This window comes from Mauremys reevesii, linkage group 2 (genome assembly GCF_016161935.1).
Source record: "Mauremys reevesii isolate NIE-2019 linkage group 2, ASM1616193v1, whole genome shotgun sequence".
NCBI classification, from domain to species: Eukaryota; Metazoa; Chordata; order Testudines; family Geoemydidae; genus Mauremys; species Mauremys reevesii.
Window position 1 is genome coordinate 127,217,668 of NC_052624.1, and position 21,544 is coordinate 127,239,211.

Here is a 21,544-nt window from a genome sequence, read left to right on the forward strand (position 1 = left end):
GCTTGGGCTTATGCTGTAATGCTGAAAATAGCTGTGTAAGCATTCGGGCGCAGGCTCTGAAATCCAAGAGTGGTTTTAGAACTCAAGGTCCAGCCCAAACCCAAATATTTAAACAGCTATTTTTAGCACCATAGCATGAGGCTCAGTCTGTAAACCTGGCCTTTGAGACTCAATGCTGAGGGTTTTTTTTAGCTTTGTAGACATACCCCAAGAGGTCCCACCAGGTGATGGCTGAAGAATGTGAGCAAAATTTTGGAGGATACATGCCAATGCTACTGCTGTTCCTCTTCTGCAGATGAATAAAGGGCATTGTACCCCAAAAACAGATGTAGGGTACCCCCAGAATAGCTCACCTATTACCCCTCCCGTGTTTACTACAGATTTCCTAAAAACAACCCACTTATTAACCATTCTGTTTTCTTAAGGTATGGGTCTCCAGGGTAGGTAAGGAAATACCTGGAGAACATGAATACAGCCTTCCAATAAATAACTGACAGAAACAGTATTTTTTTCCAAAACAAGGCATTTTTGGATTAGTATAAGCAATAATCTCTAATACAGTAGTAATCTAAAAACACAAATCCCTTCTACAAGTTAAAGAGCACCCCAGCCGCAATAACATACAGTTGAAATGATTCTTACCCTGTCACAGATGGCCAATATCACAGGCTGCTGACAGAAATTTCTATATGCTTTAAATCTTATACATTTCTTTCACTATCAACACTCATACATATATCTTTATTAACCCACACATGCATACTAACACTATACTATGCTTTTCTATACTGTACTATAATTATAACTGGCAAGCTTACTCTGGGTACGTCTACACTACGGGATTATTCCGAATTTGCATAAACCGGTTTTGTAAAACAGAATTTATAAAATCGGGTGGAGCGCGGCCATACTAAGCACATTAAATCGGTGGTGTGCGTCCATGGTCCGTGGCTAGCGTCGATTTCTGGAGCGTTGCACTGTGGGTAGCTATTCCCTAGCTATCCCATAGTTCCCGCAGCCTCCCCCGCCCCTTGGAACTTCCGGGTTGAGATCCCAGTGCCTGATGGGGCAAAAATCATTGTCGCGGGTGGTTCTGGGTAAATGTCGTCAGTCACTCCTTCGTCTGGGAAAGCAACGGCAGACAAGCATTTTGTGCCTTTTTCCCCTGGATTGCCCTGGCAGATGCCATAGCATGGCAATCATGGAGCTTGTTTTGCCGTTTGTGACTCTCACCGTATGTGTACTAGATGCCGCTCACAGAGGCGATTCAGCAGCGCTACACAGAAGCATGCTTTTGCTTTTGCATGACAGCAGAGATGGTTACTAGCCATATTGCACCATCCAAACCCTTCCATAAATTGGAACTGAGGATGATCATGGCTACCAGTCCTTTGTACCATTTGCTGCTAGTGCCCTGGCCGATCAGCCAGGGGCGCAAAGCCAAGATTGGTTACTAGCCATATTGCACCTTCCATCATTTTGTACCATTAGCTGCTGTCATAAGTGCCCTGGCCGATCAGCCAGGGGCAAAAGCAAAATTGGGAATGACTCCTGAGTCAATCCTCCTTTTGGTATCTAAAAATAGAATCAGTGCTGCCTAATATAGGCAAGTGTACTAGAGAACCACCGTATCACAGAACCAGAGAGCACAGCTGCTCTGTGTCAGAGCCTTCAGAAATTATGATCTGTATGCTATTCACAGGGGGTGCTCCTGTAACAACCCCACCTGTTGATTCCGTTCTTCCCCCAGCCTTTCTTGGCTACCGTAGCATTGTCCCCCCACTTGTGTGATGAATTAATAAAGAATGCAGGAATAAGACACACTGACTTGTTAGTGAGAAATGAGTGGAAGGCAGCCTCCAGCTGCTATGATAGTCCAGACAGGACATTAAGCAGTGTGTAGGAGAGAAGCCCAGCATCCCACTGCTAGTCCAGGGGCAACTGAATCTTTTCTTTACACATGAAGGGTGGGGGCTGATGGAGCTCAGCCCCCTGTTGCTATGATGAGGATGGTTACCAGCCATATTGCACCATCCATCCACCAGAAAAAAAATTAGGGCCAATAGGCTGATGATGAGGATGGATTTCCAGCTTATTGTACCATCAGCTGAGGCTGATGATGAGGATGGATTTCCATCTTTTTGTACCATCAGCCACCCATGGCGGGGGGGGGGGAGCAAGGATGCTGGTGTTGAGTGCTGCACTATCGCGTCTATCTGCAGCATTCAGTAAAGATAGGGTGACATGTAAAAGAGTCAGAGGATTGTTTTACCTTTCGCTTCTGGGGGTGGGTGGGGTGGGTGAGTAGAGTGCCAAGCTATGCCCTGACCGGCGGACACTGTGTTTGACCCTAGAAGCATTTGGAGCTCAGCCAAGAATGCAAATACTTTTTGGAGGCTGCAGGAACTGTGGGATAGCTTCAGTCCTCCAGTCCATGAGCATCCATTTGATTCTTTGGCTTTCCGTTACGCTTGTCACGCTGCAGTGCGCTGAGTCCCTGCTATGGCGTCTGTCTGGAGATTTTTAAAAAAGGATTCTGAATTTCATCTACTGTAACGGAGCGCTGATAGAACGGATTTGCCTGCCCTTACAGCGATCACATCCGCATGGTCCATGCGGGAGCTCTTTTTTTATTTTGATTTCGGACTGCATCACCACCCGTGCTGATCGGAGCTCCACGCTGGGCAAACAGGAAATATTCAAAAGTTCGCGGGGCTTTTCCTGTTTACCTGACCACTGCATCCGAGTTCAGATTGTGGTCCAGAGCGGTCACTGGTGCACTGTGGGATAGCTCCCGGAGGCCAATACCGTCGATCAGCGTCCACACTAACCCTAATCCGATATGTTAATACCAATACTAGCGTTACTCCTCTCGTTAGGGAGGAGTACAGAAACCGGTTTAAAGAGCCATTAAAATCGATATAAGGTGCCTCCTAGTGTGGACGGTTTTGGCGTTAAATCGGTTTTACGCTCCTAAAACCGATTTAAACGCCTAGTGTAGACCAGGCCTTAGTTGACTTCTGCTGCTACTGCTGCCATTGCTGCTTCTTCAGGTCTGCTGCTGTTCTTCTCTGCTTTGTTCTCTTCAGTTCCTACTCCTTCAGCTGCGCCGCTGACACACTGCCTTTTATAGTGTCCTGTCAGAACTTTTTAGACACATAACATCATCAGATCTTTCCTGCATATGCTCAGTACCAAACATTATCTCACATTCTTTAACGCATGCCAACATTCCACACGTGCTCACTGCCATTGGTTACCCAAGAGTTATGATTACATCATCTGACCTTTCCCTTACTTTTGACCTTTCCCTACCTTTGTTCTGCACATGCTTAGAAATATCATGTGACCTGCAGCTTCCACTAGTGACTCCTGCTTATTCAAAATGGAGGTCAGAAATGCAAGATGGACTCTGAAGAATTTCTCCAGTATCAGATTCACTCTCCAAAGCAGTCAGTCCAGCATCTTTTATTAAATGTACTACTGAAAAAAATCTGTTTAGCAAAATACAGAACAATTACAATCCTGTAATTGATGTACATGATGATGTACATGATTTCTAATTTATCTGGCTAGTAAAATAACCTGATGTATAATCTCAGTTTGTTTATTTTATTATTCTGGTGTTACTTTATGATCATACTCATACACTCTCCCATATTAATAGAAACAAAAGAGGCATTGTATCCACTTTAACATGCAGTAAAAATGATACTTAGCTGGTGTACGGTTATGCCAGAAACAGCAAAAATAAATATCAGTAATAAATCATATTATTCACATTGTGACATTAACAAGAGATAGGACTTAATATCTGAAAAAAAAATTGTGTCGTGTTGTTAGTTAAGAAGTAGTAATTTCACTAGCCTCCATATTTGTGTGGGAATAAACAGCTTCTGTGTACTGATGGATTTTATAGACCATATTTTTGGGGTTATTTTATTATAAGGAGACAAGAAAGACAGCATACTTTTTTAAAAATACTAAATGTGCAATAGTTCCATATGTTCAGATGGGAATTTGTTTTATTACGCTGGCTGTCTTCTCTCCTTCCTTCCTCCTTCCATCAGAAAATAAGGAACTCAGTATAAACTTGTGTATTGGTATAATATACAGAATTTTTTGGCAAAGCAAACCTTCCTTACTGTAAAATATACAGTAGTTAGTGGTTAAATGACTTTAGGATAGGGGACATTAACATATCTTTCTGGTTATCTACCAATGATACATTTATACTACAGTCAAGTACAGAGGAGACCTTTTCCCTTCTGTTCTTCTTTTAACTTCCATTTATGAGTGGAGCAGAGGTAGATTTTATCGCACGTTGCTGAGTGGCTGAAGTTAGTTGGTCCTGTAAATGCCCTGGAGATGCGTGGATATGTACTGATTGTCTCTTTTTAATGGTGTAATTAAATTCTGGCTTCAGGTTTTTTTTAAGCTTTTCACTTATTGAAATCAAATAGCATATTCTCTGAAGCTCAAAAGGTAAAATGAAATTTTAAATATTATATACGCTATGCACAGATGCCCTGGTACTTCAAACACTAGTGTTTGCAGGAGCAGGACCATAATCAACAAAAGAAATCCCACACCAAGACAGATTTTACTTTCTCTTTGTGTTTTGTCTTTTCAGCATTCCTTTTTTTACCAATAATTCCAGATTTGCTCATTCTAGTTTATTGGCATTTCAACTAATCAGGCTCCTTTCCTTGAGCACCACAATACTTAAGGTCAAACCAATCCATTTTCTAATTAAAATGTACTCTGTAATCAATTAGTCACCAATATATTTTTCTCCTTCTGTAGGAAAAGGAGCTAGGAAATATTTCCTGGAGTCAATTTTAGAAGTGCTTTCAATAACATGTTCGTAACTCATCTCTTTTCCTTCTTCACGCCATCTCACTTTTTTTTTTTTAAATGTAAACACCGTTCAAAGACTTATCTAAGCTAAAACAGAAGCAAGAGAGCATCTGTTTCTACGGTGGTTTATTGTTCACCTGGTCATATTGTGTTGGAATAGTTACTATATGAGCCCTTATAAAGAATAAATAATCCTATCTAGAGTTAACACACCACTACTTAGATATGTATGATTACACAGAGGAGAATGCTGAACAAAGTTTATTATTACCTTCAGAAATAGAGGACACAAGTAAATATTTAATGGTAAACATTTCCATGAGAGATCATTGTTATTTTACATGTGGTATTTAAGTGCAGTACCATCAACTCTCAAAGCTTGATTATTTTTGGAGCAGGTTTGTTTCATATACTACAAATACTGCAATAAAATATTCTTTGACATGTTGTTTTTGGACAATAACCCAACCCTTTTCTTATGCACTGATGTGGGCTAATTCCCATTCATTTCTGAAGAGTTTCAAACATACATAAAGACAATTCTTCCGTTATTGTAGGAAAACAGTAGATTTGCAGAGCTTTTTTGTGTGTGATGGAAAAGACTATAGTTTTTGTACTCAAATCTCTGCATATCTGTTTTCCAGCCTGCTTCTGACTTAACATATAGGTTTAAAGCATGAACTCATTGCTTTTGTTTTTAATTTACACTGTGAGATTTGGAAGAGTAGGTGATGATGTGTCAGTAATGGGGGAAAAAAACTAGGGAAGTATATGTATGTGAAGCATGAAATTGAATCGTTGCAATGTCAAATGATTTTCTGTTGGGTAATAAATTCTTAGGAAAATATTAATTGGGACAGGCAGAAACTGCATTTGCTGATGTAGAGGTGTTTAAGAGGATTTGTTGTCTAAGTTTACTCTCGTTATTACTACTAAAGAAAATCATACTGTGCATGGTTTAACAAGCTAATATATTTGCTGCTGCGACTAATTTCCTACATATTATAATGATGGCAATACCCTGTTGTTGTTAAGGGGCTGTTTGGGACAGCCAGGAATTTTTAGATTTAATCAAATTTTTATGTAGTTACAAGCCAAGGCATTTTAAGTTTCTAATGCTAGTCCATAGCCCCTGAGGGTATAATGACCTGCTAAAATGTTTTGTGAATTTAAAGCTTGTTTAAACATCACAACGTCAGTATATTCAACCTAAAGATTTAAATACATTTACAGCTGTGGTTGCATGAGTCAGGGCCAGTGGCCATTTTCAGTAGCTCTTAAACGTGTCATCTCAATTATCCTTCAATCCACTCTTGAACCAGGGAGGAGAAGCAAGACAAGTTCCATTAAATTTCTCTTCAGTTCCGTTTTCTTCAGATGTTGCGGCAGAAGCTTGTCTAGAGTGACTTCTGATCAGGAGAAAAATCGTTTGAAAGAGCATACCTAGCAGCTAGAAAAATCACAGCAAAAAGGAAAAAACATGTTATCAGAACCTAAGATGCACACACACAATATGCTCAAACAATTCCACCTTAATTTCTATTTATTGATTGATTCATTTGGAAAGGTCATATTAAATTTATTCATCATGGTAGTGGTAGTAATACTTCTGCTGTTATAAAGCACTTTTCATTTGTAGATCTCAAAGCATATTGCAAAGGTGGATGAGAATTAGGGCCCGTACTCAGCAACACACTTGCATGGGCTTAAGTGCTTTATTGAACTGGAATGTTAGTGAGCAGCAAATTTATCAGATTTAGTCTTTTAACAAAAATGTCAACAAAATTTCCAAAATGAAACTGTGATTATTACAATGTGTCTGACACACGCACATTTCAGAGGACACAAAGTACACAATGATTGAGGGAAAGTGAAAGGACATCATGCTGCTTTATGTGCTCCCATTCCTTCTGAGCTGAATTTAAATACTGTTGATTTCCTTTCAAACATAGTACATGCCTTCTTTGTAGGAATAACATTTGATAGAGAGTGATAAATTCTTTACAAGAGGAAGGATGTGTGCATTGGTTAGAACAAAAGATTAGGAGCCAGAACTCCTGGCTCTATTTCTAGTTCTGCTTTGTATTGTGTGACCTTGGACAAGTCTCTTAACCAGTCTGTACCTCAGGTTACCTATTTGCTATAATGGTATGTTTAATTAGCTTCCACAAATAGTGAGATTTAATTATTGTTTGTAAAATACCAGGAGATCCTTAGATTAAAAATGTTATGTAAGAGCAAAGTGTTATATGTGGCTTGTATAGACACCAGGTGTACTCTTTCAAGTTGTGCATGAGCATATAAAAGGCAGAATTTGGCTTTCTATATTTCGTCTGACTTCCTTGAACTTTCTGGAGGACTCAGAGTGATGCTCAACTGGTATAAATTGGCAGAGCTTCATTAAATCAATGGAGCAACGCTAATATATGCCATTTGAGGATGTAGTCCTGGATGCATAACTGTGAAAGCTGCTACCTCCACACATGACTTCACACACCATCTGCATTTCCAAGGAATCTCACACTCGCCTTTTAAGCTGTATTTGAATTGGTAGATTTTCTTTCGTGAATGCCCTGATGCCTCCTGTGACTCGTTATAAAATGTAACACACTGACAGATTTCCTTCTAAATACTGTGAGGAGCTGACCATAACAGAATTTGTAACAGAATACTAATTATTTAAATTTTTCTGTATTGTTAATTTAAAAAATGTTGCCTTCAAAGTTGGCAGAAATACATTTTAAATGCCTGTTAGGACACTATGACAGTGTTATCAGACATCCTTTTCACATGATAAATAGTATAAGTTTAAGTGTTAATTTTCATATTTAGCACCCAATCCTGACCATGGCCTGCATCATCTTTTGGCGCTTGTAGGTCATCTGAAGTGTTTGTGCATTGGGAGAGGTTAGGTTGGTGTGTAAGAGACTGAGGAAGGGAAAGAAAATGGATGCATTCAACAGCATGAAGCAGCAAAGAAGATATAAATGAAGTGTAGTAACCTCCTTGCACAGCTCTACCAATGGGTGAGGAAGAAACCAAAACAACCAACAACACTGCAGTATACTTTGTAGAGTGAGATGGTGCTCTCCCTGCTTCTTCCCCTCCCCGCCTCATTGCCATTGCAGAGGCAGGGATAAAGGGTTCCTCTCATCCCCAATGTCTTCTAGCTAGCTCTGTTTCTGAACTGAAAGCCAAGAAGATGTCTTCAGGCTACACATCTCCTTTATCAATCCTTCATGCGGGACACAATCTAACCCTTTCCTCCCATCTATTTCCCCATGCTGGGATTTTCAGATGGCATTAAGCAAGCTGTAAGCCTCCCCAGCATCATTTTTCAAAGCTTGAATGCATTTTATTGCAATTGAACTGGACAGATTCTGGGAATGGGAAAGAAGTAGGCAGCCACCTAAGTTATATATGACTGCCCTTTGGAGGCGAGGCTAGGGGAATTCTCTCTCAGGACACAGAGTAGCCTCTGTTGCTGAGAAGACCTGAGGGGCATGGAGTTTCTGTGATTGTGAGCAGAATCAGGCCCTTAGTGAGTATGAAAGATTCTCTGGGTGTTGACTGTGTATGTTTTGATTGCCCTGAACATTTTGGAACCATATGGTAGAACATAGTGAAGAACACATTCCTATTAATAATAATTAATAATAAAACTTCTTATATATTGCTTTTAGTCTTCAAAGTGCTGTACACACACCGAATGATCCTCACAATACTTCTGGTAAGTAGGTAGGTATTAGTATCCCCATTTTTTAAAGATGAGGGAAAACTCAAAAGGAAAAAGAGGGCAAGTGAATGACCTAAGGCACAGAGGCAATTATCGTCAGTTCTGAGACTAGTACTTGAGAGTCTGGTGCTAAGATCAGGGGACTAATGTGTGTACTCCATGCTTTTTGCAAGTTTCAGTCAGTGTTTCCAACCAAGCTGCTTAAAGTATATACTAAAAACAAACAAAAATTAGTGCTTTGAATTTGTGCTTAATCATCTGATAAGATCCAAACTTTAAAATATACCACAGTTCTGTAAATCTGCAGTGTTTTGAGGAATGCATAAACACCCAGTGCCCAAACAAGAACATCTTGAAACCACATAAAAAAATCTTAGATCTTACTCAAAAATATTATTTGAATTTCACAAACTTCCATCCAACATTGTTTGCACCTGATCTGTTTTGTTTTTAATCTTATTTTTGACAGTCAACAGATTTTGCTTAATAAATTCATAAGTGCTTGCTCATGTCCATTCCACATTAGGCATGTGCAAGCTGCATGGACCATTGCTGGAAATTTTTCCCTCAGTGATATCTATCAGGCAGTCTCTAGCGCCCTCTGGTGCCATGCACCAGATTAAGGGGTAATGCCAGACACACACCCTTTCAGTTCCTTCTTACTGCCCATGACGGTTTCTGGAACAACTCCTCTTGCTTTGGCAAGGCTTCTTCTCAGTAGTTTTGTACTCTGTTTCATAGTTTGTTAGTTTTAAATATAGTAAGCATAGTTTGCCCAGGGTGGATAAAAATCAATTATTTTTTAAAAAAACAAATTTAAAAAATTTGATTTTTTTTTATTTAAATTGGATTTTTTTTTATAAAATGCTTTTTGAGGAAAAAACCTATCTAAAGATAGTTATAATTAAGATACATTATAGCTCAAAGATATCTCATCATGGAATAGGGATTATAAATTCTTGTTCTATAGTATGAGACAATATATTCATGTAATGTTTAAGAAGAGTTTTGTAAATGAGTTCCAATAGTTCATGGATTAGGGACCCAAGATGAGAAGAAATTATTTAGAAGAGAGTCCCAAGCTAATAACATACAGTTGAAGTGCTCATTTGATGCAACTCCTAGCCAAAGACTTCAGTGTTCCAGAAATTGAGCCCAGGATGTTGTTGCTCAATGTTGTTGAAATTGCAAAATATTTCCGTAATAACCACTTGCAGCAGCTGCTCTGAAAAAAGTGAGAGGAACCAAGCTAACTCTCCTACAAGACATGCAATGGAACTCAATGGTGGACTCTTTTGAGCACTTTATCAAGAACTGGCCTATCTGATGATAGCTTGCAAACAAAATCGTGAAAAAATAGATGGCACTGTCACAGCCAGAGTTCTCAACACTGGGCTTAAGAGAAATGTTGAACACATGCTGAGTACCCTGAAGCCTATTTCTGTAGCCTTGAACAGAATGCAGGGAAATAGCTGTTTTATTGCTGATGCTGTTGAAATTTGGAAGAAACTGAGTGAGAGAAATATGCAATGGCAGAGTTAAATTACAAGCATTAAAAAAACGAATGGAACAAGAACTACCTCCAGCTCATTTTCTTGCAAATATTCTCAATACTCGGTACCAGGGTCAAACCTTAACTGCTGAAGAAGAGGAGTTGGCTATGATATGGATATCCAGCAATCATCTCTCTATAATGCCAACTATAATAAACTTCAGAGCTAAGAGTGAACCTTTTCAAGAAATATAGGTTTGCTGATGATGTTTTAAAGAAAGTCACACCAGTGAACTGCTGGAAGTCACTTAGAAACTTCAGAGACTGTTAAAGTGATAATCTCACTTCTTCTGCTGGTGTAGAAAGAATATTTTCTTCCTTTGGACTAATTCATTCCAAACTGAGAAATCATTTGGGACCTGAAAAAGCAGGAAAGCTTGTTTTTCTTTTCCAGATTATGAACAAACAGGAAAATGAAGGTAAAGATGACTGAGTTAGCTGCAGAAGCCAATATTTTAAGTTTCTCATGTTGACCTGGCTGACATAGTTGATTTAATTTTTTTTTGTTTAAATTTCATTTAACTATTTTAGTTAAAACAATATTAACAAAAACAAACCAGATTTTAAAAAACTGTCATGTTTAAATTCAAAAATTCATATGCTTGTTTTGTTAAAATATTATATGTTTGCTGTTGCAGAAAAAAATCCAGAATACATAATGTTGTTGTTTTAGTTAAATAAAACAATTTAAATGTCTGTCTGGTGATGTTCTCCTCCTAATACAGCATGGCAAGAAAATCTTCCAAATGTTAATGATTAACGTATTGAATTGGAGATAGTTCACCTCCCAGTGGCTTGATAAATATCTGCTTCAGTTACCTTTGGTAAATGAAATAATCAATCATTCATTTTCTGATATAGCTGTAAAAATAATCTGAAACGTTTTCAAAATAAGTCACTTTAAAAATGTATAGTAGTGTGTACCTTCTAAAAATGAAACCTAAATCTATCTCTGAGTTATGAAGAATATGTATTAAAGTTCTTTTTCTAGTGCTTGTTCACGTCCATTCTACATTTGGTGTGCACGCACTGTGTGCACGAGCCTCGGAAACTTTTTCCTTAGCGGCTCCCGTAGGGCCAGTGGGGGGCCCCCCCTTAGTGGCACAACTGCGCCGTGCATATATACCCCTGCTGGCCCAACCCCCTCCAGTTCCTTCTTACCATCCGTGGCAGCGTTGAAACAACCTCTTGCTCTCGTACAATAAACAATCCCTTAGCATTAGAGTTACATAGCTGTTATCAGTTAGTTAGCATTCCCTTGTTGTGGATACTTAATAGATTAGATGCTTGGAGGCTTCCGGCACACGTCTTGGGCGGCAGGGCATGCCGCAGGCCCACAGGTTTAAGGCTTGCGCCACATGCCGCATGCCTATGCCGGTTAGTGACCCCCACAACTCCTGTCTACGTTGCCTGGGGGATGCACACCAAACACAGCAGTGTAAGATTTGCAAGGTGTTTAAGCCTAGAAAAAAGAAAGAGAGAGACTTTTGTTTGAAGCAATGGAGGCTGCGCTGTAGCCATTGGGCCCGGAGCACCCAATGCCGGCTCTAGCCTCCTTGGTGCGGAGTGCCCCAGAGTCGCCAAGAGACCCGGTGCTGAAGCACCGCAAGCCATTGGCCTTGGAGTGCCAAAGTAGGCCCTTGCACCACTCATCCTCCCCGGTGCGGCCCAAAGCTAAACGAAAGGAAGGGCGCGTACATTCCCCACAAAGGAGACCGGCGACATTTAAGGGCCTGGGCATCGAGAAGAGCTGGATGAATGCTGTACCAGCACCGTCATCGACGGTACCGGCGCCACAAGTCCCACCAAGTCCAGCTGTAAGTGAACTCAGTGCAGACGACGGTCTCGAGGGAGTAATAGATCAGCCCTCCACGCCAGACACCTTTGAGGCAGCGGAGGATCTCATCGGGTTATCGGCGGCAAGCCCCCTCCCGGCCAGGGAGAAGCCTCCTGCACCCATGCCCAGGGTGCCATTGAGGGGAAAGCCGGCAGTGGTGCACCGTTCAAGGACACCGTCCCGACATCGCTTCTGGCGTTGGTCCAGGTCGAGCTCCGAGTCCGTGGACTCCCAATTACCCCTGACTCAGAGGGAATTCTTGGTACTGGAGGTGAATCAACGCGCGGAATTGGTGGAAGGGGCCAGCACCAGGAGGAGACGAGCCAGTTGTCGCTGAAGGCTCCCAGAAGACACTGGTCCTGGTCTCAGGAGCACTAGTACCGATCTCAGTTCCGGTCCCGAGAGCAGCGGTATCGGTCCCGTCCCCGATCGGCAAGAAGCCGCTCGCCGACCTCCTGCTGGCACAGATTGACGGCACCGCCATGGCCTTCGCGTTCCGAGTCGCCAGAGTCCAGCGCCGACTCAGGCCGGTACAGTTACCGGACAATAGGTAACACCGGGCTGGTTTGGCACCCCCAATGAGGGCCGCCAGGACACTGGCCCTTCTGGACCCTTTGGGCCTACCACCAGCAGCAAGGGGCTCCCTCCACGGCCAGCTACTCGGTGCAGCGGTCCCAGTCCTCACACCAACGTTTGTCCATGCGGGAAGCTACAGTGTCCAGACCTCCTCCATCTTTTTTGGGTGAGAGACCAGAGAGACCAGCACCAAGTCCGGTGCCGCCCCAAGGTCATCTGCCCCAGCCTGATCTGGAAGCACCTCTCTTGGGGGAGGGGGATCAGGGAGACCAGCAGGAGGAAGCTGAGCAGCTGCTGACCTCCTCATCATCCCTGGATGAAGCAGTGGCAGGCACAGTGGTATCAGGGCCCCTGCCAATAGACCACAGAACCCACCAAGAGCTGCTGCGTAAGGTTGCCCATAACTTGGGGTTGCAGGCCAAGGAGGCGGTTGAGCAGGAGGACCCCATGGTGGACATTCTGAGCCCAGAAGGTCCATCCAGAATAGCGCTCCCGCTCATTAAGACCATCCAGTCGAACTATAAGACTATATGGCATACCCCAGCCTCCAGCGCGCCAACAACCAAAGGTGTGGAGCAAAGTACTTTTCCCCGTCAAAGGGATATGAGTTCTTGTTCTGCCACCCAAACCCATGTTCCCTGGTAGTCTCAGCGGTGAACGAGAAAGAGCGCCATGGGCAGCAGGCCCCAGCCCCTAAGGCCAAGGAAGCGAAATGCCTGGACCTGTTCGGCAGGAAGGCGTATTCGTCAGGGGGCCTCCAGTTGAGGACTGCTAACCAGCAGGCCAGCCTCAGCAGGCATAACTTCAACTCCTGGATGGCAGTAGGGAAGTTTAAGGACAACCTCCCGCAGGGTTCCCAACAGGAGTTCACGGCCCTAGTGGACAAAGGAAGGCCGTAGCGAAGACCTCTCTCCATGTGTCCTTGGATTCAGCTGATGTGGCAGCCAGGACAATTGTGTCTGGCGTGGTCATGTGGCAATCGGCGTGGCTTCAGGAATCAGGCCTCCCACCTGAGGTCCAGAATTCGCTTCAGGACCTCTCCTTTGAAGGGTCCGGACTCTTTTCAGACCAGACAGATGCAAAGCTACATAGCCTCAAAGACTCGAGGGCTACTCTCAAGTTGCTGGGTATGCACACCCTGGCAACTCAGAGGAAGCCCTTTAAGCCACAGCCTCCCCCTCAGCGCCACTACCAGCCTCAGCCTAGGCATGAGCCTTACTGCAGGCGAGGCGGAGATAACAGAAGGTGGCGCCATAACAACTCTCTAATAGGCCGGACCAGAGCCAAGGCCAACACAAATCACAGCCAGGCCGTAAGCCAGGCTTTTGAAGGTGCGCTCGAGGACAGCGTACCAGTTCAATCACCAGATCTGTCTGCTTGTTTCCTGAACCGCCTGTCCCGTTTCTCCTGTGTGTGGTCCAGCATTATGTTGGACCGTTGGGAGTTGCACACAGTGCAAAGCGGGTACATGCCGCAGTTTTCCTCCCTCCCTACCCCTCACCCGCCTTCCCCGTCCCTCTTCAGGGACCTTTCTCACGAGCACCACCTAGAAAAGGAGGTTAACTCGCTCCTAGAGCCGGGGGTGGTACAGCTAGTGCCCTTAGACCTAAGGGGGAAAGGGCTCTACTCCTACTACTTCCTCATCCCCAAGGCCAAAGGGGGCCTTCGTCCCATTCTAGACCTGCGCAGGCTCAACAAGTTCCTGGTCAAGGCCCGGTTCTGCATGGTCTCTCTGGGCACCATCATCCCTTCCCTGGATCTGGGGGACTGGTACACTTCCCTCGACATGAAGGACTCATACTTTCATATCGCCATCCACCCAGCACATCGCCGGTTCCTGCATTTCACTGTGAGCCAGGACCATTACCAGTTCATGGTTCTCCCATTTTTCCTAGCCACAGCACACAGGTGTTCACAAAATGCATGGCGGTAGTGGCGGCCTTATTATGGAGGCAGAGGATTCGGGTTTACCCGTACCTCGACGACTGGCTCCTGGCGAATTGGTCTGAAGTGGAAGTTTGGACCCATGTGCAGGTGGCCCTAAGACTATTCCGCAAGCTGGGGCTCCTGGTCAACATCCCCAAGTCCACTCTCGTTCCAACACAGAGAGTGGAATTCATAGGGGCGGTCCTAGATGCAGTACAGGCAAGGGCAAGCCTGCTGGAATCACGATTCCTGGCCATCCAGCAAGCAGTGAACTCCCTGTGCCAGTTCCCCTCTACAGTGGCCAGATGTTGCCTGCAGCTGCTGGGCCACATGGCAGCATGCACGCATGTAGTCAAGCATGCCAGACTAAGATTCAGGACTCTGCAGGACTCTTGGCTTGCCCGTGTACACCAGCCAGGCAGCGACCCCCTGGACTTGCTAGTGACAGCCCCAGCGGGACATGCTGGACTCCTTGCTGTGGTGGCAGTCCCAATCCATGGTTTGCGAGGGCATCCTCACAACAGCCGTACCTGATGCTTGTGACGGATGCGTCAGACCCCGGATGGGGTGTTCACCTGAGGGACCTGTGGACTCAGGGCTTGTGGCCAGGTAAAGGAGCTCAGGGCTGTTCGTTTAACCTGCCAAACCTTTCACGCCATTCTGAGTGGCCACAGCATGACAGTTCTGACAGACAACACTATCACCATGTTTTATATAAACAAGCAGGGCGGAGCCCGTTCCTCCCCACACTGCCATTAGGCTCTCCTCCTCTGGGACTTTTATATACCCCACACCATTCACCTCAAGGCATCGTATCTCCCTGCGGAGCGGAACGAACTGGCGGAGTACCTCAGCAGGTCGTACCGCATGCACGAGTGGACGCTCAGAGCAAACATCATGCATTTGCTCTTCCACAAGTTGGGGGTTTTCCTGGGTAGACCTGTTCGCCACCCAGGGCAATGCCCAGTGCCCACAATTCTGCTTGTTCCAGGGTCGCAGCCCGGGCTCAGTGGCCGACATGTTCGCGATCCCGTGGGGAGGGGACTTGAAATACACCTTTTCCCCGATCCCGCTGGTGCACAAGGTCCTGCTCAAGGTGCGCAGGGCCAGGGCGACAGTCATCCTCATCGCTCCGACCTGGCCCCACCAGCACTGGTTCACTACACTCCTGGAGCTGTCGGTGGAAGCCCCGTTAACCCTGTCCCTACACCGGGACTTCATCACGCAGGACAGAGGGTGGCTTCTCCACCCTGACCTGCAATCGCTCCATCTGACAGCGTGGAAGCTCTGTGTCTAAATGCTTTGGAGAGCCAGTGCTCCCTGCCTGTGCAGCAGGTTCTACTTGGTAGTAAGAAGCCCTCTACCAGGGCGACTTACTTGGCCAAGTGGAAGAGGTTCTCGTGCTGGTGTGGGCCACAACAGGTGCAGCCACGCCAGGCCCCGGTGCCCCATCCTAGAGTACCTACTTCACCTCAAGCAGCAAGGGCTGGCCCCATCCTTTATCAGAGTGCACCTGGTGGCCATCTCTGCCTTCCATCCGGTGTTTTCAGGGGGCTCAGTGTTCTCCCACCGAATGGTGGGACGGTTCCTTAAAGGTCTGGAGAGGGTGTTCCTGTACTCACGCCTCCCCCCCCCGGTCCCTCCATGGAATATCAACTTAGTCCTGTCTGAGTTCATGGAGCCCCCATTCAAGCCCCTCGCTACCTGCTCCCTCCTCCAGCTTTCCTGGAAGGTGGCATTCCTGGTGGCTATCACCTCGGCGAGAAAGATATCTGAGCTGAGGTCACTCACCTCAGAGCCACCATACAGTGTTTCATACAGACAAGGTGCAGCTCCAGCCGCACCCCAAGTTCCTCCCATAGGTGGTCTCACAATTCCATCTGGGTCAGGACATTTGTCTACCGGTGTTTTTTTCCAAACCCCCTGTGGCCCCGAGTCACCGCAGCCTGCACACCCTGGACGTCCATCAAGCATTGGCATTCTATTTGGAGCACACCAAGCCCTTTCGTAAATCCAGCTGTTTGTGGCCCTAGCTGAGAGGATGAGAGGCATCCCAGTGTCAGCGCAGCAAATCTCGTCGTGGATTGTGGACTGCATTCAAGCGTGTTATGACCTCGCAGGCATTCCGGCCTCTGCAGTCACGGCCCACTCAACCGGGGCGCAAGCAGCTTCCGTGGCTTTCCTGGCACAGGTCCCGATCCAGGAGATCTGCAGGGCAGCCACCTGGTCATCGTTGCATACCTTCAGTACCCACTACGCGGTCAACCAGCAGGCCCGGAAGGATGCAGCTGTTGGCAGGGCGGTCCTCTGATCAGTTGTTCCGTGACTTCTACCCTCCTCCAAAGGTAAGCTTGTGATTCATCTAATGTGGAATGGACGTGAACAAGCACGTAAAGAAGAAAAAACGGTTACCTACTTTCTAGTAACTCTTGTTCTTCGAGATGTGTTGTTCACGTCCATTCCACCACCTGCCCTCCTACCCCTCTGTTGGAGTCGCCGGCAAGAAGGAACTGGAGGGGGTCGGGCCATTGGGGGTATATATGCATGGCACAGTGGTGCCACTAAGGAGGTGCCCCCCACCAGCCCAACGGCAGTCGCTAAGGGAAAAGTTTCCGACGCTCATGCACGTGGTGCGTGCACACCTAATGTGGAATAGACGTGAACAACACATCTTGAAGAACAGTTACAAGAAGATAGGTAACCGTTTTTTATAACAACCAACAAGAATGCACTTTTATGTAGAAATCCATGATTAAATCGAGTCGTCCTGACTAGTAATTTAAATCAAATCCATTCTGCTTTTGCCCTTGGGGCATGCCCCAGTCCCTGGGCTTCAAACCTTTTCCTCCTGTGGCAAACCTATGGCTATTAGTGACCCACACTCCAGAAACATTCACATGAGAGACCAGTGCCATATTTATCAGGACTTTAGACCCTTTACAAAAATGGAAAAGAGAGATAAGACTGAAGGCTATCCTAATGGAAGCATCCAAGCCATTCCAGTTCTGCACTGAGCACTTCAACCTCAGTACGAATCACTCCTCCAGCACCGCACACTGCCTGGTACCATTCCCCATCTCTGGTGCTGAGGAAGAAGCACAAAAAGCAACACACTGACAAAGGGCGCTCACCAGTGCAGAAGAAGGACAAACATGGTGAAGGCAATGGTGTGTGACCTAGGCCAGGCCACTTCTCCATCCATGGTCCCACAGCACCATGATCAACTCTGCACAGAGTTTCAAGTCCGGTGAGGAACCCTCTCCTGACACCCAGAAGCCACTGTGGCACCAGCAGATTGACAGTACTATCAACCACTGAGGCCTTTGCAGCGGCCAGGGACTTATTTGACACTCCCAGTTCCACCAACTCTGATGGGACAGCTGCCATCTCTGATGACTGTGAGCAGGAGGGAGCATGGGGCGCAAACCATGCCTGATACCCTCTTCGTGACCATCTCTGTTCCGCCACCGGTCTCCAGATCCTTGGCACCGAATGGAGACAAAGACGGGGGTACCGCTCCTCTGTGGTCACCTTGGGGGGACTTTGAGTCTGAGGTGGTACCCAACGTCCAGCCAAAGGGCCACCACCAGTACCCATTCTATGCACCTTGTGACATTTCTGTTACCAATCTGCCTGAGGCGTCAGATGATCATGCTGAGGCCACAGGATCGTTTGGGGAGGAGATGACGAAACACACCAAGGGTTTAAATTTTAAAGCTTCATTAATAAGATAATAAAATAACAGGGAGAGTGATGGGTGCTTCCCACGTCACTCAGAGGAAGGAAGAAAGCGTTAGTGCCCCAAGCCCTAACCCACTTTCATACTCTCACACACTCTACCTATGGCTGGCCAAGCCTGGGTGTAACATAAGAAGAAGAGGGGGAACGGTGAACGGGAGTTCTGTCCTGGGTCCAGGGTTCCTTTGGGGGTGTTTCATTCTATGACCTCTGTTTCTGGTGCTCTTTGTTCTAGTCCAAAATGGCCTTCTGTGGTCTCCAACTGTTCCAAAACACATTGGCTCTAGACAAACTGGTAGGACTTTGTTTTCCCCCATGTTGGCCTTCGCTGTCTCGTTCATTTTGGGCTGCCTCTGCAGGTCTGTCTGTTTAGCTGAATTCTCCTTTCTCATGGCTGGTTGGCGGGGGACGGGAATCCAGGCCCCCCTCTTTCTTGGCAGGCAGCCGAGCATCGTCTGTGAGCTGCAGCCTTGGGCCAGAGTTGGTGCTTTACCTTTTGACTGAGCAAGCTGGAATGTCAAATTAACCCGTTCTCTGCTCTTTTCCTCCTTCCCTCTTTTGGCCTCTTGCTCCCTGCAAGGGAATCATAGAATCATAGAATATCAGGATTGGAAGGGACCTCAGGAGATCATCTAGTCCAACCCCCTGCTCAAAGCAGGACCAATCCCCAACTAAATCATCCCAGCCAGGGCTTTGTCAAGCCTGACCTTAAAAACCTCTAAGGAAGAAGATTCCACCACCTAGGTAACCCATTCCAGTGCTTCACCACTCTCTGAGTGAAAAAGTTTTTCCTAATATCCAACCTAAACCTCCCCCACTGCAACTTGAAACCATTGTTCCTTGTTCTGTCATCGGGTACCACTGAGAACAGTCTAGATCCATCCTCTTTGAAACCCCCTTTCAGGTAGTTGAAAACAGCTATCAAATCCCCCCTCATCCTTCTCTTCTGCAGACTAAACAATCCCAGTTCCCTCAGCCTCTCCTCAAGAGTCATGTGCTCCAGCCCCCTAATCATTTTTGTTGCCCTCCTCTGGACTCTCCAATTTTTCCACATCCTTCTTGTAGTGTGGGGCCCAAAACTGGACACAGTACTCCAGATGAGGCCTCACCAATGTCGAATAGAGGGGAATGATCACATCCCTCGATCTGCTGGAAATGCCCCTACTTATACAGCCCAAAATGCCATTAGCCTTCTTGGCAACAAGGGCACACTGTTGACTCATATCCAGCTTCTCGTCCACTGTAACCCCTAGGTCCTTTTCTGCAGAACTACTTCCTAGCCATTCGGTCCCTAGTCTGTAACAGTGCATGGGATTCTTCCGTCCTAAGTGCAGGACTCTGCATTTGTCCTTGTTGAACCTCATCAGGTTTCTTTTGGCCCAGTCCTCTAATTTGTCTAGGTCCCTCTGTATTCTATCCCTACCCTCCAGCGTATCCACCATGCCTCCAAGTTTAGTGTCATCTGCAAACTTGCTGAGAGTGCAGTCCATGCCATCCTCCAGATCATTAATGAAGATATTGAACAAAACAGGCCCCAGGACCGACCCTTGGGGCACTCCACTTGAAACCGGCTGCCAACTAGACATGGAGCCATTGATCACTACCCGTTGAGCCCGATGATCTAGCCAGCTTTCTATCCACCTTATAGTCCAATCATCCAGCCCATACTTCTTTAACTTTCTGGAAAGAATACTGTGGGAGACCGTGTCAAAAGTTAAGGAATAACACATCCACTGCTTTCCCCTCATCCACAGAGCTAGTTATCTCCTCATAGAAGGCAATTAGGTTAGTCAGGCATGACTTACCCTTGGTGAATCCATGCTGACTGTTCCTGATCACTTTCCTCTCCTCTAAGTGCTTCGAAATTGATTCCTTGAGGACCTGCTCCATGATTTTTCCAGGGACTGAGGTGAGTCTGACTGGCCTGTAGTTCTCCGGATCCTCCTTCTTCCCTTTTTTAAAGATGGGCACTACAGTAGCCTTTTTCTAGTCATCCAGGACCTCCCCCGTTCACCATGAGTTTTCAAAGATAATGGCTAGTGACTCCGCAATCACATCTGCCAACTCCTTTAGCACCCTCGGATGCAGCGCATCCAGCCCCATGGACTTGTGCTCGTCCAGTTTTTCTAAATAGTCCTGAACCACTTCTTTCTCCACGAGGGCTGGTCACCTTCTCCCCATACTGTGCTGCCCAGTGCAGCAGTCTGGGAGCTGACCTTGTTTGTGAAGACAGAGGCAAAAAAAAGCATTGAGTACATTAGCTTTTTCCATATCCTCTGTCACTAGGTTGCCTCCCTCATTTAGTAAGGGGCCCACGCTTTCCTTGACTTTCTTCTTATTGCTAACATACCTGAAGAAACCCTTCTTGTTACTCTGAACATCTCTTGCTAGCTGCAACTCCAAGTGTGATTTGACCTTCCTGATTTCAGTCCTGCATGCCTGAGCAATATTTTTATACTTCTCCCTGGTCATTTGCCCAAGCTTCCACTTCTTGTAAGCTTATTTTTTGTGTTTAAGATCAGCAAGGATTACACTGTTAAGCCAAGCTGGTCGCCTGCCATATTTACTATTCTTCCTACACATTGGGATGTTTTTTTCCTGCAACCTCAATAAGGATTCTTTAAAATACAGCCAGCTCTCCTGGACTCCTTTCCCTCTCATGTTATTTTCCCAGGGGATCCTGACCATCAGCTCCCTGCTTTTCTGAAGTCTGCTTTTCTGAAGTCCAAGGTCTGTATTCTGCTGCTCTCCTTTCTTCCTTGTGTCAGGATCCTGAACTCGACCATCTCATGGTCACTGCCTCCCAGGTTCCCATGCACTTTTGCTTCCCCTACTAACTCTTCTCTGTTTGTGAGCAGCAGGTCAAGAAGAGCTGTGCCCCTAGTTGGTTCCTCCAGCACTTGGACCAGGAAATTGTCCCCTACACTTTCCAAAAACTTCCTGGATTGTCTGTGTACCGCTGTATTGCTCTCCCAGGAGATATCAGGGTAATTAAAGTCTCCCATGAGAACCAGGGCCTGCGATCTAGTAACTTCTGCTAGTTGCCAGAAGAAAGCCTTGTCCACCTCATCCCCCTGGTCTGGTGGTCTATAGCAGACTCCCACCACGACATCACTCTTGTTGCTCACACTTCTAAACTTAATCCAGAGACTCTCAGGTTTTTCTGCAGTTTCATACCAGAGCTCTGAGCAGTCATACTTCTCTCTTACATACAATGCAACTCTCCCATTCCCCCAATGCACATCTTCCATTCCACACTCACTCACACCTTTGACCCTTCCCAAAATGCCCTGCAATGCTTGCAACAGCATTAGCAATA

At 45.8% G+C, this 21,544-nt stretch overlaps 1 protein-coding gene across 8 annotated transcripts in view; it reads left to right on the forward strand.

The window, feature by feature from the left end:
• The window catches only part of MTRR (5-methyltetrahydrofolate-homocysteine methyltransferase reductase), a 132,144-nt gene that overhangs the window by 104,786 nt on the left and 5,814 nt on the right, over window positions 1-21,544 (forward strand). Inside the window, exon 13 of one of the 8 annotated variants that reach the window (XM_039523240.1) lies at window positions 3,337-3,596. The exons of the other annotated variants lie outside the window; for them this stretch is intronic. Coding sequence (XP_039379174.1) covers window positions 3,337-3,349 — 13 coding nt within the window. The 3' untranslated portion in view covers window positions 3,350-3,596. Of the gene's footprint in view, window positions 1-3,336; window positions 3,597-21,544 lie in introns of those variants that run through there. 8 annotated transcript variants of the gene reach the window in all.